Below are 22,650 nucleotides of genomic sequence, written 5' to 3' on the forward strand. Positions count from 1 at the left end.
TGCTTGGAAAATAGTACTTCTTATGCAGTGAGTAAGTATTAGTTATTTGCTAAGTAATTAGTAAATACGACAATAGCAATAAAATCGTATTGATTGTGCCAGTAATGTTATCTGTGGGTAGCTTTACACACCTGAAACTGTAGTGGGAGATGCATTAATTCAGAGTTTCTTACAAATTAGTCAGAAGTTGAGTGTGCCTTTGCCATAGCACGTGTCCTGTAAAATCAGTACCATGTAGCACTTTGTTAAATATGTAGACGGATCTGAAAATACGTACAGATTCTTTTTAATGCCATCTTCAACATTCTTAACCATTGCAGGAGTATTTATAAACAATTAAGAAATGCCACTTCTCCATTTTCCATTGAAAAGCTGATTATTTATTCATGAAGGCAACGTACCCTTAGCCCCTCACCTCCATCCAATTAGTGTGCATTCCCTTTCGAACCATTCAGATTCTTTTTTGCCTTATTAGTATAAATTAGGATGGTTTTTACTGTCATCTGTAAAAAGGGGACATTTCTTCTTTTGATGATGTAACTGAGAAGTGCTTCATTCTCCCTGACATCGCATTCCTCGCCTTGTGACTAAAAGAGAACGAAGTCTTTCACCAAAAGCATAATCACGTTTGTTTGGCTGAAATCAATATTCAAGGAGTAGAAGTACTGCTACTGCCCTGTGGGATACAATTACACTTGGCCTGTGGACCAATTGTAACAACAACAATGATAATAATTAATAATAATAATAATAATATAATCCTATACAGACAGCATCTCTAGTATCTTCTGCCAAGCCCTTAATTTTCAAGAGATCCCAATTTCTAACTCGGAAGAAAGCAGAAGTGATAAGTAAGGTACTTGGAGAGTCTGTGTATGCCAGCGCCTCACTGGAGGTGATGGTAAAAAAGAATGGATTCTCTTCCCAGGGGCCATCACTGAGGCAATGTAGACTTCTGTCGGAAGGGTGCTCAGCGTTCTCATCTCCCTCAGAGGTTGAATACACCAAAGAGGATATCGTGTCACACAGGGAAGTAGCCCCAGTCTGTGTGGAGTACCACAAAGGTGCTTCCAGTTTGATGTTCTGATTATTGGTCAGGGACGGAAGCAGGGCCTCCCATTGCCAGATCTCGTGGAGAGAATCTATGGAGTTCTGTTTGCTAGCTGAGCCAGGAGATAGAAGGTGCCAAGGTATTGCCAGTAAGGCCTTGGTACCGGAGGGCAACCCCTGAGCACACACTGCATTCTGTAAAATCCAATATGGATAAATGAAATTCCTCTTTCAAGTGAATCTGAGTGGGGGTGAGAGACATTTACATCCATGTGTATGAAACACACGGGGGAGGGGGAGGGAGGGAGGGAGGGAGGGAGGGAGGGAGGGAGGGAGGGAGAAAGAGAGAATGAGTGCATTGCTGTTGCTGGCAGGACAGAGTGTGGCTCTGACCACCTGTGACTCTGAGTTCCCAAGCCCACTGACTGCTGATTCTACAGAATTTAAGAAGGAACCCTATGCAAATAGCCTGGTTCACTTTGAATAGGAGAATCACGCTCACTGAGGATCTTTAGCTAAAGCTGTCCCTGTGTAATGAGCAGACATCTTAATTACCCACTTGGATTTGAAGCTGGTGCCCCTCCTAAAACATTAAAAATGATAATAAGATGATAAAGAGGAGGATTAGAAGAGAGACCACGCAGCACAGAAGTGAGAGTCGGAGTCATGGCTGGACACAAATGTTCTCTCTGTGCTTGCTAGCTCTGGAAGCCTCCTTCAGCACCTCAACTTTTTCACCTGAAAAAAAAAATGTCAGCAATAATAATAGTCACAGGTGGGTCCTGGTGAACACTGGATTTCTGGAAATATACAAGTCTGCTGAACTGTGTCCAGACACTAGATACTCAATAACTGTAACTCATTATTTCAATTTTTAAGTGTAGTAAGTTCACAAACGGATCATTACACAGTAGAAATTTTTCTTAGGAATAATTAGTGACTCAAAAATTTTATCTAAAAATCTCAGAAGTTTGTCTACATTTTGTACAGGGACATAAACTGAGGCTTCATGTGTTGATACACTGTGAAATTAATGTTTAAAATGAAACAAAAATATTCAATAAATATGTGTCAAGAGTTCACTTGTTATCATCATGGTACACAGGATGGTATCGTAAGAGTGTAAGATATCTTCCCCATGTTCCCTGGGCTTTCAGAGAGATGCTGCACACGTGCATGCATGTGGCTGAAGAATCCACACCCCGAGGACATTGATAGCCTAAAACCGTCGGCAAATATGGACTATCTCTCAATGCCAAGCATCCTGGTGTGTTTACAAAGCATTACATGATGTTCAGTGAAATGCTAGATGCAGTGCTGAAACCTGTATACTCATGCTACAGGTGACAGACTGGAGAAGACAGTCACTGTTCTATGATACTCATGACACTGATCTGAAATCAGACAGGAGAAATCAACACAACAAAATAGACCTGGATATTAAGCAACTGTACACTTGATACTTAATTTTCAAGCAAATATCGTTTTAATAAGACGTGAAAGCGTCAGCTATCACTGTTTCTGTCAGTCAGAATCTGCCCAGCATCCATCAGAGTCTCATCTTAGGAAGCACAAGCAAACCTTAATGAGCTCATTCCTGGTTTTGTTTTCTACTGTTGGAGACAGTATCTCCCTACCGTCCAGCTTAGCCTTGAAATTACTCTGATGCCCAGACTGGCCTTGAATTAAAACTGTTTCTCTTGCCACCACCTCTGAAATTCTGAGACTGTAGATGTATAGTACCACACAGTGTCTAGAATATTTGTGCACACATGCACAGGTATGTGCACACATCAGTGCACATATGTATGGAAGCCAGAGATCTACGTGATGTGGGCCACACTACGTGTTCTCTTCCTTATCTCTTGAATCGGACCTCTCACAGAGGCCCCACCACCCCCACCGTGTTTCAGGTAAACAACCTGAAGCTCAGAAAAGTTTCTATGTCTCAGAAGCTTTAGGGATCTAACCTCCCAAAGGACCAGTGACTGCCCTGAAGGACCTGGCATTTGCAATTATTTAGCTGTTCAGTTTTTCTATGGATCTGGTTGGCCAGTCGCTTTTCTGATATATTCTTGTGTGTTTTCATTCACACATCACCTTGAAGCATCCTGATTACCTCCACTACCGGGTCAGCAGCATGTGGATAAGAGACTGGTCCTCATTCAAATGGTGCTGAAAGTCATAGTCAGAATCCCCTGCCTCGGATCCTCTACCAACAGCAGGAGTCTATTAATAAATGACTATTTGCGACTTTAACACTGTGCACCCCAGTCCCACTCATCTCCCAGTCCCTCCGTACCCACCCTCAGCCCTTGCAACCTCCTCCCAAAAGAAAACAAGACATTTTTAAAAATTAAAATTAAAAATGTGAAAACATCTCACCACGGAAGCTGCAGCGTGTCATGGTGTGTCTCACAGTATGTGCTTTTTGTCTACGCGTCTTTGCTTAGAAATGCTCATTGCAATGGATTGTTGGTCTGGTTCAAGGCTTCTGGCTTCCGTTATACCATCAATACTGGATTCTCACCAGACTCCTCGCTGATATCCTGTTGTTGCCCTGTGTCATGGAGATCCTGCAGGTTTGGATCTGTAGAGCCATCCCCTTCACACACGCCAGCAGTTCATAGATGAGGTGGATGTTGGGGTGGGATCAACTCAAAGCCTGGATCTGAGCCTGTGTGGTAGCTGAATTGGTCAGCCTGCCAGCTTTCTCATGCTTCCCAGGCAAGGGGTGGGGTCAGCTCTCCCAGGCACATGCCATCAAGGCCAGCTCTCCTGTACCCATGCCACCAGGGCCAGCTTCCTGCACTGTCCAGGTGAGGGACAGAGCCGGCTCACCTGGGTGCCACAGCTGGTGATGGGCAGGGTGAACTTAGCTCAGCCCACAGACATCAACAGGGCCATAGACAGCAGCCCAGACTATGAAGTCTTATGGCCTTTGGTGGTAACATGGGCCACAGACATCTACATAGACCCTGCTCTCTTGGTCTTCTGTTATCCCAGTCACATTGGTTAAAGGCCATGTAACAGATGTGATAAGCCTGTTCTTGGACGATGGCTTCGCTTTTAGCTGAATTGTCATTTTTTCTGTGGTCAACAAGATAAATATTAGTAGCTATAACTGTTATTGTAAATGATTATCCATACATCATGTTTACTAGTGTGGCACAGACCTAGTCTGTGTTCAGTGTCCGGTAAAGCTGGGATGCATGTTCCGATTAAGGAGAAGCTATGTCTGGTTCATGTAGAAGTTCTAAATGAATTGAAAGTGTTATAATAGTAAAATTAGTAATTAGCACAGCCATCAGCTCAGCTTGGTTCTTCTGAGCTTTCTTTTGCTACCCAGTTACCTTTGCATTCGCCTCTGCCAGATCCCAAGATGTTAGCATTTGAAGCAATTGCTGTCCCTCCAAACACCATTTCCTGTGATTGGACAAACTCTGAAGTGCTATTCTAAAATGAGAATCATAATAATTACTTCCCAAAATAATTGTTTAATTGGGGGTTTTGTGCAAGCCATTTAGAACCTGCTTGGTATTAAGCATTCCATTTATTTCTTCTATTTTTATTTTTGTTGTGGGCCCCACTTGTATCGGCAATACAGTTTAGTGTCCTTTTCTGTGAACTATCCTCTCTGTTTTGAGAACAGGAAGAGATTCAAGTCATTCTGCAAATGTCTGCAGGTTTCTTTGGGTAGAAGGGGAGACCTGTGCCATATATCAAAAGCAAAAAGCAGGGGCTAGCCTGTTTCACATAGTACTGACCTGGGAGCTTGGCCATTTACCTTAAACTATTTTGAAAGTAATCCTTTTGTACAGGAGTTTCTTAGGAGAGAGCCTTCCTTGATTGCAACTCAATGGCTTGTGGAAGTCAGTTGTCCCCATGCAATGTGTTCGAAATGATATGTGCGTTTGCCCTTATCCTTTCTGATTTTTGCATTTCACAGCTCGAAAGTCAAAGAAGCTGGGGAAGTTAAAAGGCCTTCACGAGGAGCAGCCACAGCAGCCCCCACCGCCACCACCCCAGAGCCCAGAAGAGGGGACCACATACATTGCTCCTACCAAGGAGCCATCAGTGAACTCTGCGCTGGTCCCGCAGCTCGCCTCGATCACGCGTGCGCTCACGCCATCCCCGTCCATGATCCTGGAGAACATCGAGCCCGAGATCGTGTATGCAGGCTACGACAATTCCAAGCCTGACACCGCCGAGAGCCTGCTCTCCACGCTCAACCGCCTGGCGGGCAAGCAGATGATCCAAGTCGTGAAGTGGGCCAAGGTACTTCCAGGTAGGACCGCGGGCTGCTCAGGCTCCGCCTGACAGCGGGCCCTGTTGTCCGCTTTGCATAGCATCCTGGCATGAGTACCGAAGACTCATGGCGGCAGAGTGGTGGCAGAAGTGGTGGTTCATTTCTTTCCTTCCAAGAATGCAGGCTTATAGTTCCGTTGTTCTTAAGGCAGACACATGGATGGTTGCAAAAGAAAGGGATTACTTTGTCCCCAAGTAGTAATAGGTAAAACACATTCTGTTAGTAAAGTCACATTGAGCTGGCTCTTGGCAGGACAGCACCTAGGTTTAATCGAAGCCTGGCAGGGGTTAGATAAGACACTCTAATCAACTCTTCTGGTTAATAAATAAATAAATCCTGCTTGGGACTCAAGAGATGGTGGGGAAAGTACCTTCATACAAACTGAGTTTGGATCCTCAGAACTGACAATTACATTACATATGGTCCCCATCTCAGAGAAGTGGCAGGCCTGTAAACCCCACCACTGGAGAGAGACAGAGACAGAGACAGAAGGATCCCTGGACTCAGGCCAGACAGCCTAGCTCCACGTTCTGAGAAAGACCCGGCCTCAAAAGATAAAGTAGACAATGATAGACAAGCCACGCCCACATATGGCTTCTCCATACTGCACCCACATGTCCGCACCTATACCTGTGCATGCACATGCATACACTTGCACATATGTCACAGGCAAACAGAATCCTTCCCTGCCCTTAGCACCCACAAAGCACTCTCGAACTCTCTACCGGTGTTTATTTTCTGCCAGGCAGGATTTTGTTAATGAGATCCTGTTAGCCTACAGAAACATCATGTAGAAATGTTTTCACATTGCCCTGGTCCATGAGTTACCTGTGGTCAACCTGCAGCCTGAAGGAAAAATATGGGGGCTTCATCCCAGAAAATAGCATGACACTGCTGGAAATAAGGAATGAGAAAAGCACAGCGGGGCCGAGCATAGATGCCCACCCTGCTGCAGAACACTGTCAACAGCTGGTATCCCAGGCAACGGGGACCACAGAGTCAAAAAGACTAAAGTGGTCCTGCTCTTGCAGACATGCAGATGGTGACAGTTAACCCCCCCACCCACCCATCCAAGTCAGTGCTGTTGATTGTGTGGGATGAAGCAAGTGTCACAGGTGACTGCAGTGTCTTCCAGCGTGCAGAACCTCAATGGACTCTTCCGTGTCATTTGTCCCAGCAGCTCCCCCACACACACACCAACCCCTCCGCACCAAGCATTTAGTGTGAATTTAAAATGAAGTCTGTGCAGAGCCAGGCGCACAGCCCCATAGATGTCTGTGGAATTGATTTGAGTCTGTTAGAGAAAGGTAGTGAAAGCCGACTTCTTCCTGGAATGTACTCACATGCTAAGTGTCTTTCGGTGATTAATTGTTCTGTTCTCTAGGATTTAAAAACTTGCCTCTTGAGGACCAAATTACCCTCATCCAGTATTCTTGGATGTGTCTATCATCGTTTGCCTTGAGTTGGAGATCGTACAAACATACGAACAGCCAATTTCTCTATTTTGCACCAGACCTAGTTTTTAATGAGTAAGTACCTATTAATTAGCCCTCATAAAACAAACTGCAGAATTATTTGTTATGCTGTTTTTAAAAATTATCTCTAAGCCAGATGTACAAGTGTGAAAGAATCTACTGAAACGAGCATTTTTAAGAGTTTAAATTATATTGAATTTTGAAAAGTTAAAAATCAGTCATTACAATGCTTTAACATACACAAGTCTATCAATAACAAATCAGTATATGTAACTGTTACATCATGTATGTGGGAACTGTCCCAAGAGAGAGAGGATCCAGTTGGCACCGAGAACTCGCCTGGTCCAATGCCATGATTAATAGAAAGCGATCTCTTTCGTATCTGCTCCAGTTGGAAAGAAGCTCATTTCTAGGAAATGTGAATATTTAAAGTGCCGTTTCCGAGCGCATCACAGAATGGGTCTTTTGTTAACTGTACACAGCTGCTCAATGTGTTTTCCTGACAATCATAATTACCCTTCCTTTCGATCATAAAAGAAGCCAGAACCTTATTCTGCAGTGAAACATTTCTTGTTTTATGATGTGTTTTAAAAGACTGAACAAATTTTAGTAGATTCTTCTCTTTGGCTATGAATGCTTTCCTATTTTGAGTTTACATTTTATTAGTGTTTGCATTTCACATTAGCACATTTCTTGTATGTTTATATTCCACAGTGCCTCTTTGTAATTGTTGGGTCAAAAAAATATTTAAAAGAGAGCACCGGAATTATGATAGCAACTCCAGCCACCCTCTAACAGATGGTTCTGTCTAGAGACGTGAATATGGAGGCTTCTAGAATGAGGGTATCAGATGACAAATGGGCGGATGGTGAAGGAAAGGAACATTGTGCCAGGATACCACAATAACCCCTGTGGTCATCTGCCAGGAACCCCAGCTCATATGGTTTACTGCCACAGTCATTTTCTTCCAAGGAAAGTGTAAAACTATCACAGGGTCTTGAGACAACTCCACTCTGGCAAGGGCTCAGAATAATGCTATCGTGGTATAAATTTTCCTCAAAAGTAAAGCCAAAGAACTGGCATGCACATTTCAAAGTTACTTGGTTTTCCTCAATAATCAGCTGGCATTGCTAAACAGTAAGTAACAGGAAGTATCAGAATCTCCTGGTGCCACCGGAAGGTTCTGTGCATTTGATTTCTGTTTGAACAGAAGATCAATGTGATCTGTCTAATCTTCCTAAGTATATGTATCGTGTTTTCATAAAGTGTGAATGTGAATACTCTAACATCTGAGATATTTTATAGCCATCATTATTTTGTAGACTCCCCCTCCAGTCCTTTTCACCCCCTCTCCTGCTGACATTCCAAATACTTGGAGGACCCTGCCCCAATTCTAGCACCTGCAGTCTATGAGCTTACCTGTATTCTAGACAACCTTGTCAGAATGCAATCATGCAGTATTTGTCCTTTCGTGCCTGGCTTATTTTCATTAAACATAATAATGTCCACGTTTACCCACCCCGAAGCATGTCTTCAGTTTGCATGCCTTTTCATGGCTGAGCAGTATTCCCTTATTTATATGTAGTTTGTCCTCATTATTTATATATTCTCTCCCTGAGAATTTGACTGTTGGTGGTTACATCTGGTTTTAATCTCACTACAAATGCACACAGTAACTTATCCATCATTATGGCACATGTAGAATGCAAAATAAATGTCACTATCGAGGGCACATTGCATCAGGGAGCAAAGCAGGCTGTGCTCTGCCTTTTTGAGACTGTGCACAAGCCTCTTATATGATTTCTTGTCTTTGCTACATTGTCTGCACTTTTATGCTTTTCTTGGTAATGTCCCTGTTCAAAATAGGCAGAGCGCGCAGGGCTGCTGTGCAGCCCAGTGCCTCTGAGCTCAGCAAGGCTGGAATGGTGCCACGTCGAGAGGAAAAGCCTCATCACACAGCCGTGAGCTATCTTGATGTTGCTGTGAGTTCTGTGTTGATTCGGCAGTGGATATTAAATAATGCATCTGATCAGAAATACACGCCGAACAAGACTACCTATAGAACAGCCAAGAAACAGAGTGCCCAGAGGCACAGTGGGTCCTCACCTTCAGGTGCCCCTTGGGAAATGGCTCAGTATTCACTGAGTAGGTGTTTGCCTTGCATTCATAGAGCATAGCTGTAGAAAACCCAGAAAGCTGAGTGTGTCTGCATGTGGCTGCCTGGCCACCTTTGAGTACAGTGGGTGTGCGAATACCTCTCAGATAGCTGTATTAGTTATTTTACTGTGGCTGGGATCAAACCTTCAGACAACAGCACCCGAAGAAAAAGTTCATTTTTGGCTTAGGATTCCAGAGGGACAGAGTTGACATGTCAGGAAAGGCCTGGTGCCAAGAGAAAGAAGCTGCCTGACGCTTCATCTAAATGCAGGCAACAGATGGGTTAAGAAACAGGTGGGGGAGTGGGTGGGCAGGGGAGTGGGGGTGGGTGGGTATGGGGGACTTTTGGTATAGCATTGGAAATGTAAATGAGCTAAATACCTAATAAAAAATGGGGAAAAAAACAAAAAAAAAAAAAAAACAAACAAACAAACAAAAAAAGAAACAGGAGGTTAGGTCAGGCTATAAAACCTCCAATCCCTCCCCTCCTGGCATACTTCCTCCAGCAAGGTGTGGTCGCATAACTTTCCAAACCGTGACAGCAACTAGTGACCAAATAGCAAAACAGATGAGCCTCTGGGGGACACTTCTCATTCACATCCCCACGTTCTTTTCAATTCGGATGGATGCATACCTGTAGTAGACCCTCCAGGCATATGCTAATTCTGCATTGCACTTTCTGAAAAATTCCAAGCTGTGTACACAGAAGTTGCAACATTTTTACAACCTGCCAGCTGAAAACAGGTTCCAATTTCTCCATATTCATGCCAATAATTTTTCCTTTGAATGTTCATCCTTTACGACCATTCCTTATAGTTGGGCATTGCGTGTCTCTGGGGACTAGTAATATTGGGCAATCTTGACAGGCCACTGATCTATTTTCTTTGGAGAAATGACAGCTCAGGGTCTTTTCCCATTGTTAGTTTAAGTTAATCATCGTGTTGCTCTTTGGCTCTGGTCCTTCACCTACTTTGGATATAAAATCTAAGTGATTTGTAATTCCTTACTCCCAGTTGTTACAGTCTCTTTGTTTCCACTTTTTGAAATTACAAAGTGTTTTGTTTTTTGTTTTGTTTTCATTTGTTTGTGGGTTTGTTGTTGTTGTTGTTGTATTTGTTTGTTTGTTTGAGATAGAGTTCACATAGCCCAGGCTAACCTTAAACTCACTGTGAGCCTTCCATGACCTTGAACTCCTGATCCTATTGCCTCTACATCCTGAGTGCTGGGGTTGTAGACAGACCACCAGTTTATGCAAAGGATTCAGGACTTCATGCACACTAGGCAAAGCATCTAGAACTGAACCACACACCCAGCTCTTAGTAGTATTTTATGGTTCACACATGAAGTTAACTCGTGTTTTTCCTCTTGTGTCCTTTGCTTTTAAAGTCAAGTATTAATTTTAAAACATACATAACATCAAAAGACAAAATGTTCAGCAAAGTAGCCAAGAAGACTCCTTTTGAACACATGAAAGTCAGCGGGAAAACACACGATTTTTGACAGTTTAATTAGTTCTTACTTTTGTCTTCAGACTCTGACAGTCTTTTTTTTTAAATGTTTAGCATCTAGCATTGAGCCTAAGCTCTGTAAATATTTGCCAGATAGATTAGTTATTGAACAAATTAACCCACCAGGCTAGTAGTTATCTGAGAGGGGTTTCAGGATTCATATTTCTGGTTACAAGAATGAAGGCTATGGACGGGGAGCGTAATATGATGCTGTGGTGTGCCTATGAACAGGAGCATCGCTGTTCACAGAGGAACAGAACTTTGTGTTGGCCTTTGAAATGAGTGTGAGGATGTCTGATGATCTTATCCTTTGGCTACACATTAGCAATATTGAGCTGGAGGAGAGGCAGGAAATGGGGAATAATAAAGGAAACATCCTTTGCAATTTTTTTCATTAAATACTGAAGTGAAAATATGAGTTAATATTTTAGCAAAGAACTTTTCTTATTATAAATTCAAAACTTTTCAGATAAGTATTAAATGATTAATTATTCAATTTTACCTTGAAACAATGTACTACGTATTGCAAAAGATCACTGCAACTATTCAAATTTCTTTATCAGCTCAACACATATATTAAAACTCCCACTTATGCTTGTAATGAAAGATTTTTTCCTTTTTTTTTTCTTGCTTCCTTTCCCCACCCCCACCACACCCCAGAAATTAAGATTAGGTGCTTTAGTCAATTTCTGTTAAGCCCTGACCAGTATTTCAAAATGAGAAGTCTATTGAAGGCATCTATAATCTCTCTCTAATAATAATGTTTGTCATCTGAAAGTTCTGTAACTATGGTCCCAAGACTGTTGGGGAGAACAGAGGGGTAGGATTCAGTGCTACCTCTGGCCTCTTCCTGGGACTTCGAGTGGATCTCCAAGGAAGAAAGGCTATCTCAACTGGTGTTCCAGAAGTGAAGTCAACCCACATCTTCCAAGTACTATGCTGACTGTGATGTCATGCACCATTAGAGCAAACAGCTCAGTGATTGGTTATTTTATGCCATGTTTTCATCGCACCTCGAAACCTTTCATGTTCTTGGTTGCTGGGTCACTATGTCAACATTTTCAATTGCCCTCAATGATGGTTCTCCCAGCCATCCTCTCAACAAGCAATGCCTGTGGGTACCTTGCACCCAACACTCTGGAATTTCAGGAGGCCTGACTGATAGAGAGTCTTTGTGGCCCAAGAGTGTTTCTATGCATAGGCTGGAAGTCAGGGCATCCTTGGGGTAGCTGGAGTCAGGGTGACAAACCCTTGCCCCCAAACACCAAGATACCAAGCCACTACAGTATATGTCACATCCAGTGACAGAGAATGGCAGTCCTGATGAGAGGGGCCTAGAGGTGGGGTGAATCTCAGCCAGTTTCCTCAGTACTAAGTCCTTGTAAGCTCCTCCCCCTGCCCAAGCCCTTTCTCCTTTCTAGTGAGGATTTCTTATGGTTTACAGTATGTAATCTTCCTTTCTTCCTTCTTTTTGTCCATGTCTGCCTTAACATGCACACACATGCATGGACACACACTCACTGCCTCTTCATAATGTTAAAAAAACTTACACTTGTCTCTCTATTTTTTCTTTAACTTCTGAGTAGAGTGAAGATCCTGTTCTTCCCTTTTTATTGTACCTGTGGAAATCTCAGCTATGCTGCAGCTGAAGAGCAAGTGGCCTGATTATGGTGGACAGTGATGTCCTTCCTCAGATGGTACATGGTAGTTCGCCCAGTGTCTGCTATCCACAAGTCCTTTTCACTCAGAGATACCTGGCTCCCAAAGATAGCTGAGCTTGAGACTCTTAAGAAAAACACTGTCATCAGTAGAAAGTGGTCAGTGGCTGACTGCAGAGAACAGACATTGCACTTTGGGATGAGATTAATCTTTGCCACAAAAGTAAACTAGAATGGGGTTATACCTGAAGGAAGGGTCTAACGGAGGACAGATAAGGGAACGTCTGCAAACAAGAAGCAGTTGTGTAGGGGTGTGTCTTAGTTACCTTCTTCCTTAAACTACTTAAGGTTGAAATGGTTTATTTTGGATTATAGTTCCAGAGGAGTAGAGTCCATGATGGCAGGAGAAACATGAGGACAGCCTCAGAGCCTTAACTGGTTACATTGTATCCATACTCGGCCAGGAGAATGTAAACAAGAGTTTGGGCCAGGCTGCAAATCCTCAAGGTTTGCCCCCAGTGACTGACTTCCTCCAGCAAAGCTCTGTGTTTTAATGGCCACACGCCTTTCTAAACACTGCTACCAGCTGTGGACCAAGTGTTCAACTATGTGAGCCTGTGGGGGTAGCTCACATTCAAGTCACAATTGAGTGTATGCGGACAGATGAAAGGCAGGATCAATTCTCTAAGCAAGACATTTCCTCCATCACCCTTATTTTAAAAAATCATTTCCCTTTCCCTTTCTCAACCTATCATAGTGATAAGAATCAGAGTTAGAACTGGACATGGTGCCACACATCAGGAGGCAGAGGCAGAAAGATCAAGAGTTCAAACACCAGCCTATGCTACAGAAGGAAACCCTGTCAAAAACTAAACAAACAAACAAACAAAACGTGTTTTTTCTGGAGGTTGAGCTACCACTCTACCAATGTGGTAGTAGTGGTAGGTGCTCTACCACTGAGCTACATCCCACCAGACCTCTTTAAAACAGGTTCATTTCTATGTCAGCCTTTTGGTGATTTTTGTACTCTCTGTACCCTGACTATTCCAGAGAGAAAGTATGCTTTTAAACAATCATTACCAGTGTCTTAACAAAATGCTGTATACATCCTTGGCACTTGGTAAGTCATTTTGGTTTGCTGATAGTCATTCCAGCAGTGTGAGGCTCAGAAGGGAGAGTCCAGTGGAGCTTGCCCTCTTGTGCTTTTGGGTCCTTTCAAAGGCTCTGAACTTTTGAATGGAGTCATTTCTGCAGACTTTATCTAAATTTTACTTCAATAGTACTCCCATCTGTTAGGCATTTTTACACGATATCTCTTGTAGAGCACTTGAGAAATTTCCTGAAGAGTTAATGAAGCTGGGTGATTTGGAGGAGAGGAGGAAATGAAGGCAAGATGAATATGGGTTTGAGAATAGTTGCCCGTAGTTGTCCTGGGATCCTAGACAGTGGCAGTGATCTCAGAAACACGGCTGTGCGGCATGCTGCCTAAGTACAGGGAGCCTGTTTCCACGTTGAATAAAAGTCAACAACAATTTAAGATCCTACATTATCCGTAAAGCGCTGTGCCTAGGATATTAGCATATTGCTTTCCTCAGTTAGCATGCTCACAGGGCTTTGTTCCCTTCCGCTCAAAGCACTCTTCCATATAAATAAAATCACTAAGTGTCTTCACTGAAATTTTTATAGACAAAAATTATTTTCTTTGCAGCAATTCTATTGCAGGGTTGGGTCAGGTGGCAAGGAATATGTCAATTAAAGCTGATGGCTTCAGGGCCTTGGGCTGAGATGAAGTGTAATGTCTGTTCTTTTCAGTTTAATTTCATATAGTCCCCTGTCTAAGGACAGTAGATTAATTTGATGAAATAGGGACTTGCACTATCCAATTCCCACCGTGACCTTGTATTGCAAACTGTGCAGGAGTGCTGCACTGCTGGGGTGACCAGCATGTGTGTGGTTAGTTTGGGGCTTCTTCATTTCACTTCTGTTCCACATGAGAAAGCCAGTTTGTGTGCTGGGCTCAGAAGATCCATGAGAGTTGAAGTATGCCCTGTGCTACTTCAATGTCTCCATAGACAAAGATGCTCCTTAAAAAGCTGGGCATGGTGACTTATGCATTTCATCCCAACTGCTCTAGAGACTGAGGCAAGTTTAAGGCAATTGTAAGCCACACTGGACAACTTGTGAGGCTATTTCAAACTAAAGATTACAAAAGTTTGGGTTTTTCCTCCATGGTAGAGCACTTGCCTGGCATGCAAAGTTCTGATTCAATTCCTACTACTACAATATTAATTCATTTTTGAAACTCAACTCATTAACTAAAGAGGACTCCAGGCTTTTTCACCTACATAGGTGACAGGATGCAAAGTGCAGAGATGATCATTTTGATGGTATGGCCAACCCTTGACAGAGGCCAACCCTTGCCTATCACCTGATGCACAAAGAACTTCCTCAGCTCTTGGCTTTAGACAAGTCTAGAGTGGAACAGGGATCACGTGGCTTTATCCCTTTTCATTGTGCCATGCAGGAAAGATTAATTTGGTTGTCTGTGGTCCCGTACACCCAAGCTCATTTTATTAAGTGGACCATATGTAGAAGAGCTTGGAAGAGGGAATTGTTTTCTTGGATTCTAGCATTGGACTCTTTCTTAAAAGAAACAGAGGACCAGCAAGATGGCTCAGCAGGTACAGGTGCTTACACTCAGCCTGGACAGTTGAGTCTGATTCTCAGACCCTACTAGGAAGGAAGGAAGGAAGAGCCAGCTCAGGAAAGTTGCCCTCTAACAACCACAAGGTATACATTGTGGATGTGCATGCACACATACACACAAATAATTTTTTGAAAAATTATGTAAGCTTTGATTTTTTTCAAAACCTACTTTTAATATGGGTTCTTAAATGCTTTAATCTCCTTTTTAGCCCACTACCCACCAGAGGTAGTGGAAAAGAAAGGTTATTAGGAATTGTTTAGTAATTGTTCTTTGGAGCAAATCCAGTCTGCATTGTCAGGAAACCAGCAGTGCAGTCCATAGGATTCAGCATTGGCAACTCCAGTCATTCTCAAACACTTTACAAGTATACCAGCAGCCCAGTTTGGTAGTGTTGGGATAGTGATCACGAATCAGCAACAGTGGCACTACCTAGCAGAAACAGGCAGGCCTCAGCCTCAGCACAAGTCAGCAGGAGGGACAGGCAGGGTGTGTGGGGGGCACCAGGAGAAGTTCTTTATCATACCTCTTTCACCCAAGTGAAGATCAGCTAGTGAAGACTTGCAAAGCTAGTTATGCAGTCCCCACCACCACCACTGTCCATTGAATCCTACTTATACTCCCTCCAAACATCACATGTCCTCCCAAGAGTCTTGACTTACCACGTGAGTCTGTCTTACCAAAACACCACCTGAGTCTGTAATCAGCTGACATCATTCTGCTAATCAGCCCAAATCCTTGAAATTTGTAAGAAACTTCCAGTACACCACCAGAAGTTTTTTGGTTCATTTCTCTCTACAAGAGTCATGACAAATAGGGCTCAGCTACGCAATGTAAGGCGAACCAATACACGTGTGTTATCAAAGAAGCTTTCATCACTTGACATCCTCCCATGTGTCTGCTTTAGCAAAGCATCATTTGACATAACCAACTTTCCAAAGAAACCAGAAGTTTCCTGATCAAAAGTAAGTATATAATAAACAAGCAAGACAGATGCCATCCATTGCTGAGGGGACAGCACACCCCAGATGTGGCCAGCGTCTCTGTGCTGCTCTGCCCCTGGACAGAGGATGTCAGTACTCCATTGGCATCAGGGGGATTGGGCAGCTGATGGACTCCCTCCCTTTGACTTGTTAAGTTGTGATATCTCTCTATCACTGTGGACCCTGGTGGCAAAGTAATCAAGAGGCGTGTGGGGCCTCAGAGAGGCTCAAGTACACCGTACACCGTTGTTCTTAATCCTCCCACCTCTGTAATGATGGTGTTGTTTTCCCTCTTTGTTTAATGAGGAGGACCCAAGATTCCCTCGGTCTAGAGCTCAGCTTCTTTGGCTAAGTGAAGACTGCTCCCTTTCAGGCTATAGTGTAAGCCTTTGAGACGTCATAATGTTTCCTGTGTTTTATAACACGGAGCCCTTGCTACCCAATCACACATCATCTCTCATAAGTTACCATCTAAAGCAAGTGGAAACACACCAGGGTATAGACTGCACCACTGAATCTTCTTCGAGTAACTAGGACTTTAGTTCCACATTTAAATCAGTTGTATTTCCCATCTGATACCATGGTAGTACCAAAGAGCTCAACCTTAAAGGCCCAGTCTTGATAACAGCTTTGCTGTGGTCAAGTGAATGGCTTATTTTGCTAAGGCTCATTTCTTTTTTCTTTTTTTTCAAAAAAAATTTTATTAGATATTTTCATTTACATTTCAAATGCTATCCTGAAAGTCCCTTATACCCTCCCCTGCCCTGTTCCCCAACCCACCCACTCCTGCTGCCTGGCCATGGCATTCTCCTATACTGGGGCATATGATCTTCTCAAGACCAGGGCCTCTCCTCCCATTGATGGCCAACTATGCCATCCTCTGCTACATATGCAACTAGAGACATAAGGCTCATTTTTAATCTATATCAGGAACTAAGCCACCAGCAGGTCACTGCTGATCCATGAAACCCCTTTATATTCTCAAAATCACTGAGAAGTACAAGAGCCTTTCTTTTATAGAAGTTTTATCTATTGATAATTGCCCAAACTGAATTTTAAAACTATTAATATATTAATTTATTTAAAAATAACCACAGGGGTATGGATATAACTCAGCAGTAGAGTGCTGACCTAGCATGCATAAAGCCCTGGGTTCAATCCCCAACACCACAAAAATATAATAAAGATAACAAGCCACTGTCTTCTTATAAATAATATTACATAATCATTCTATTAAAAATCATTTTCCCCAAAAACCTTAGGAGAGTGATATTTTTTGTCCTTGTTTTATTGTGTATTTTAAGTCCTCCCTTTTGTCTGGCTTATATGTAGTTGATTTATGTGTATCATCTGCATCTCACGCTCAGCCTGCTGTGATTGGTTGTTTTGGTTTGAAGCCTGCTGTGATTGGTTGTTTTGGGTTGAAGCCTGCTGTGATTGACTGTTTTGGGTTGAAGCCTGCTGTGATTGGTTGTTTTGGGTTGAAGCCTGCTGTTATTGGTTGTTTTGGGTTGAAGCATAATTTTCTAAATGACAACATAAGTGACTATCCTATTCACTTCCTTGGATGTAAAATTTAATCTCTTTATTACTTCACTAAACGTTATGGCTGCTGCTGACAAGATGGCTCAGTGAGTAACATGATTGCCATTCAAGCCTGAGGACATGAGTTGGGGTTCCTAGAGCCCACTTAAATCTGGGTGCAGTAGTACACATCTGGAAAGCTGCCACGTGGACAACTGGATGGGAGATGGCAACAGGAGAGTCCTCTAGTCTGGCTATGTAGCCAGTGCACAGGGACCCTGTCTCAAAACTGGCTGGAAGGCGAGAACCGAGACCCGAGGGTTTCTTCTGACTATAAATGCACACCTATTCTGGGACATACATGTACCCACACATGTACTCTCATAATGCAGAGGCATCATACACTCCTCAAAAAAAAAAAAAAAAGAATTCAAAAATGTATGAGCAGTAACTATCAATTTCCAAGTCAGCAGTAAATATGCAGAATATCTACAGCATTCAAAGCCACATGATTAGGCCACCCCAAAATAATACAAAATACAAAACCAGAAGAGTAAATAATGCAGTCTGTCCCCTACTTTCCTACAACATGGTTGATGGATTACAGGACATATGAGACATGGGTACCCAAGGGAGGACTAGCATGATGATGCTAGATGACAGGTGACAAAGTTTCACAGATGGATACTCAGGAAAAGAAAGGGAACATGATCATTGTGACTCTACTGGCTGTCCCCTCCATACAGAGGACACCACCTCCCACTCCCACCCCATTTCCTCCTTTCCCATCTTTGCACCTCACACTTTGAATTCCCATCCTTCGGCTTTGCAGACACACCATGTCTCTTGTAGCACAAATGAAATCATCAGATCTGCATCTATTAGATAAAAATATTACAGACCATTATTTTAACTTTCAAAATAAGAAAGACAAAGGACTCATAGGTTTTCTGGACAGAAGAGAACTTCTGGGGCAAAGTGGCTGCTTGGCTCCAATGGAAACAGCGTATTCTGAGGTGAGATGGTATTCCTAAATGGAAAATTTGTTCTCAGAACACTATCAGCCACGGTCCTTCCTGGAAGTCCCTGTTCCCCACATAACCCCACAGGGCGACTCTGCTTTATTAGTTTTTCTGTCATTGTTTACATCAGTCTGTCTGTGCTACTATAACAAAATTCCAAAGACTAAGTAATTTATAAGCAAGAAAATGTGTTTCTAACTGTTCTGGAGATTGAGACGTGCAGAAGCTGCCAGCCAGCGGGTTTGGTGTCTGGGAAGGGGCTTCTTTTTTGCTTTAAATGGCACTCCGTGGTTGCTTCCAAACAGCAGTGCTTCTTAGGAGAAGAGACGTTATGCCTCTTTCCAAAAAAAAAAAAAAAAATGTTGACCCTGTCAATTTGATAAAGACCTTATTGCAATTTGAATGTGAACTGTCCCATGTGGGCTTGCACACTTGGTCCCAGCGAGGGGACCTTGAGTTGGGGCCTGGTAGGAAGACGCATATAGCCTCTCTCCATTTCCTCTCTCTCTGCTTCCTGACTAGGAATGCAGTGTGATTAGCCACAGTTCTCATAACCCTTCCGCATACCTTCCCTGATGTCATAGTTTATATGCCTTCTTACTCTGTAAGCCCAAATCAACCCTTTTTACCATAAGTTATTTCTCATCTGGTATTTGATTATAGCAAATGCAAAGAGATTAATAATTAGTCCAGACCCTAATGTCACGATTTAACCACCCAGGAAAAGATCCACCTCTTTATCTAATCACACTGGTAAGGAACTTTGAACACAGGATTTCGGAGCAGGTCACATCATAATCAGGCTTAGGTAATGTCCTTGACACTTGATGGCAGCCTCCTTGCACAACCAATGCTTTGTGTGGAACTTCACAGTGAAGGACCTTTGGTTGTAATCACCCCTCTTTTTAGTCAGGCTGCCCTGTGAACTGAGCCTGAGACCTGCCTGAGACACAGGGAACTGACACATTGGAAATCCTGATCTTCAAGCATTGTTTTCAGGCAATGGGCACCAAAGCCTCAACAAATCATTTGCCATTAAAGAGCAACAACACACCCCTTGACTCTGATTATCAGCAGAAAGGGGAAGATTAGAAAATACCAGCTCCGATTTCCTGGCCACCTTTAGTAGTGATTTTATATAAACAGAAATACCAAATAAACATCGAGGCCAGGCCCCATGTGTGTGGCATCATGCAGTATGCATGTTTTATGGGAAATGGATGTCACGCCTGGTGTAGTGTTTAAGTAGTGTCACACTTCTTTTCCCCAGTAATGAATGATGCAGTTGTTCATAATGTCCTGAACAAAATCTACTCTGTGACAGATGTTCAGAATCAGTAATAAGAGGGGACACATGACCAATGTCTAATAAATTAATTGAGTTGAACATTCTTTATTTTTTCAGCTCAAGCAGACAATGCACTGGCTTTTATAGAATAATTGAAACAAAAGGAGGCCCCCTTCATCTGGAATTATGGCATCCCAAAACTGACACCGAGGACCCAGTTTCATTACCAGATGCAATAGTGTCTCTGGTAACAGAGCTTGGCTCTTAGCATATATTTTCTTCAAATAGTGAGACTTTCCCAGTAAAGGAAGGCTGTGAAACACAAGCAGAGTTGCCCTGTAGCTTTTCCTGCCCCAGCATCTACACCCACCAGGCTTAGATAATGTCCTTGACACTCTGCAGGAAGATGGCTGCACTGCAGGCTCACTGGAACGGAGGTCCTTCCTCACAGCCCCAGGCCCTGGATGTTAGGATCACGTGGTCTTTGCTTTAGGAAAGCTGACACCATCAGGGTCTGGGGATATAGATCTGGGCTGCAGTGAGGAACAAGTGTTTGTCCCCAGGTCTTACCTAAGTAGACTATGACATTCATAAGTTGGTAATTAGCTTTGTTTGAATTCTACAATTTCCATAGGGATTGGGGAAAACCCTAGCTTTTTCTGCTTCCCTCTTACGAGTAAGTAACTAGAGTCACTCATTAAAACTAAATGGCTTTTTTATATCCACAATGTGTATGCATAAAGGAAGACTCACCTCTGAGTCTTGTTGTCTTCTGTTGATGTCTACAGCCTACAATCAAGACATGGTCATTGAAAATTTAACTTCTGCTAGTCAGAAAAGTTTTTTTTTTAAATCTCCTTTCTATGTTTCTTGTTGTCCCTTCATGTCAGAGTGTTGATCACTAAAGGATGCTCATGGATACCAGATCTACAGGTGCAAATGACGCACCCCCTCCCTCACCCTTCAGATACCCTTTAGACGCTTTCTGGCTAAAACCATTGGGATGGTAGTGAAATGACTGTCCTACCATATTGCCCACAAAATAATGACAAGAAAAAAACGTTTCTACATGGTCACTTCAGGCATAAGTGTTTCTGATAGTTTTTGATGCATCATTTTAGGTGACAAAGAGAACATCAGGTTGGTTGCTAACTAGTACTGAATGCACTGTGAGATGTTTGGAGAATAAATAGATGTCCCAGAGACCCTGCACTGCCAGTCTTTCTCCAAGGCACCAGTCCAGGAAAGTGAGAGCAGACACAATTCTCATGCTGATCTCAGGACCTGACGGCTGAGCTCTCCACTACAGATACTCTACATCCTAAGGAGAGCAAGTCTCGGGGGCATAGCTAGCAAAAAATGTGTGACCATCGTTGGGAGGAGAAACAGTAAATTTGAATAATTTGAAGATTCAAATTGAGGTAATTTTTATTCTAGTTAAGGTTTAGAGGAAGGGACGGTTTCTAAATGCTGGAGATTTTGTGGTTTTTTTTTTTTTTTTTAATGATAAGCACGAGTCAGAAGCCATCTGTTACACTGTCCACAGAACAGAATGTTCGATTTATCCTAACCTGATGATGTAGTGTGTAGTGCCCCGATCTCCTGTGATCTCAACTTACTTGACTCACTGTTACCAGACCTGTGCTGCCTCATTACAACACACTGCACAAGGTCCTAGAAGCAATGTATTAAAGCTTTAGCTGGCTACTAGAAAACCAAATGTCCTTAATGACGGAACTGCTCCGAGAGTCCAGAAACTCAAAGGCATTCACCCTGGTGCAATGGCTCGGCTGCTGGAAGCTTAGATTCACCTGTACCCATCACTGTGAGATATTTATTTGCCACTCAGCTCACATCATCATCATTTTGAACATTTCATGTGCCCTATGAAAACCAATCTTGGAATGATATATGCCCTGTCTTGTGAAGGGCAGATAACACAGTGCGGGCGGTCCCTCGGGTCTATTGCAGGGTTGACTGCGGATTATTTTAGTAGTCTTTTTGCAATACTTCCCAAAGTGCTGTCTTACACACCTCAGAGGTGTGTAAGTGAGAAGAGAGGTTGGTGCGCAGTTGCCAAAGAATCTGGAATAAACAGCACCGTCAGTCTTTTCCTGGGGCCCCACAGGTGGCAGAGCTGCCAAACTATTGTCCTTAGGCATTGAGAGCATCAGCCAGTGAGACAAGGTTATGTCAATTAAATGGCAGTTTATGGAGGACATAAATGAGACATGGAGCCCATCTTCGTCTTCCCCATAAGGCATTAGGACTATAACAAATAGGACCCTAGGGACAGTTTCCAGGTGACCTTTTGTAACCATGGTTTATTAAAGAACTTTTACATCTCCTGCTTTCTAAAAGCCTCGAGTATGGCTTGCAGTAAAATACACAGACAGTGACACAGAGGACTGACAAGGCAGCAAGACAGAGCAAGCTGTGGAAATGAAGAAGAGATGTCTGTGTCATGTGAAAGGAGAAACAATAACCCACAAGCCGTGGCAGAAGCTAAGTGATTAAACACAATTTTAGTTTCGTAATCTCTGTCAGAGTATATAGTAAGATGATGATTTGGAAACAATCACTCTCCCCCCCCCCAAACTTGGTAGGGCTGAAAGTATGTAAGAGACTTGCTGTCTTGACCCTTCCTCCAGGTGTGCAGCTCAGGGGAGTGACGTACAATCGCATAGCTGTGCAGCTAATCAAGGGAAATTTCACATCGCATGAAGCTGAAGCTGTGTCTCTTATAATCACCAAGTCCCCACTCTACTTGACTACTCAGAGAACCCCACAGAGGTGAAGCCATACAGTGTCTGTCATTGGTGACAGACAGAGTTATTTGACTTGATGTACAACATAAAGATCTATTCATGCTAGGCTGGACAGATGGCTCAGTTACGACCCCAGGTGTGATTCCCAGCACCTACAGCAGTCAGCTCACAGTCATCTGTAACTCCACTTCCTTGTCCCCTCTA

At 43.0% G+C, this 22,650-nt stretch overlaps 1 protein-coding gene and 1 pseudogene across 5 annotated transcripts in view; both read left to right on the forward strand.

Annotated features, from left to right (window-relative positions):
* The window catches only part of Nr3c2 (nuclear receptor subfamily 3, group C, member 2), a 346,930-nt gene that overhangs the window by 282,694 nt on the left and 41,586 nt on the right, over positions 1-22,650 (forward strand). For all 5 annotated transcript variants that reach the window (XM_006530577.4, XM_006530575.4, XM_006530576.4 and 2 more), the window contains 2 exons: positions 5,000-5,338; positions 6,744-6,888. In XM_006530577.4, the coding sequence (XP_006530640.1) occupies positions 5,000-5,338; positions 6,744-6,888 (484 nt within the window). The remainder of the gene's footprint in view (positions 1-4,999; positions 5,339-6,743; positions 6,889-22,650) is intronic.
* On the forward strand, positions 13,919-14,089 carry Gm23260 (annotated as a pseudogene).

The sequence above is a fragment of the Mus musculus genome, chromosome 8 (assembly GCF_000001635.26).
Source record: "Mus musculus strain C57BL/6J chromosome 8, GRCm38.p6 C57BL/6J".
Lineage (NCBI taxonomy): Eukaryota > Metazoa > Chordata > Mammalia > Rodentia > Muridae > Mus > Mus musculus.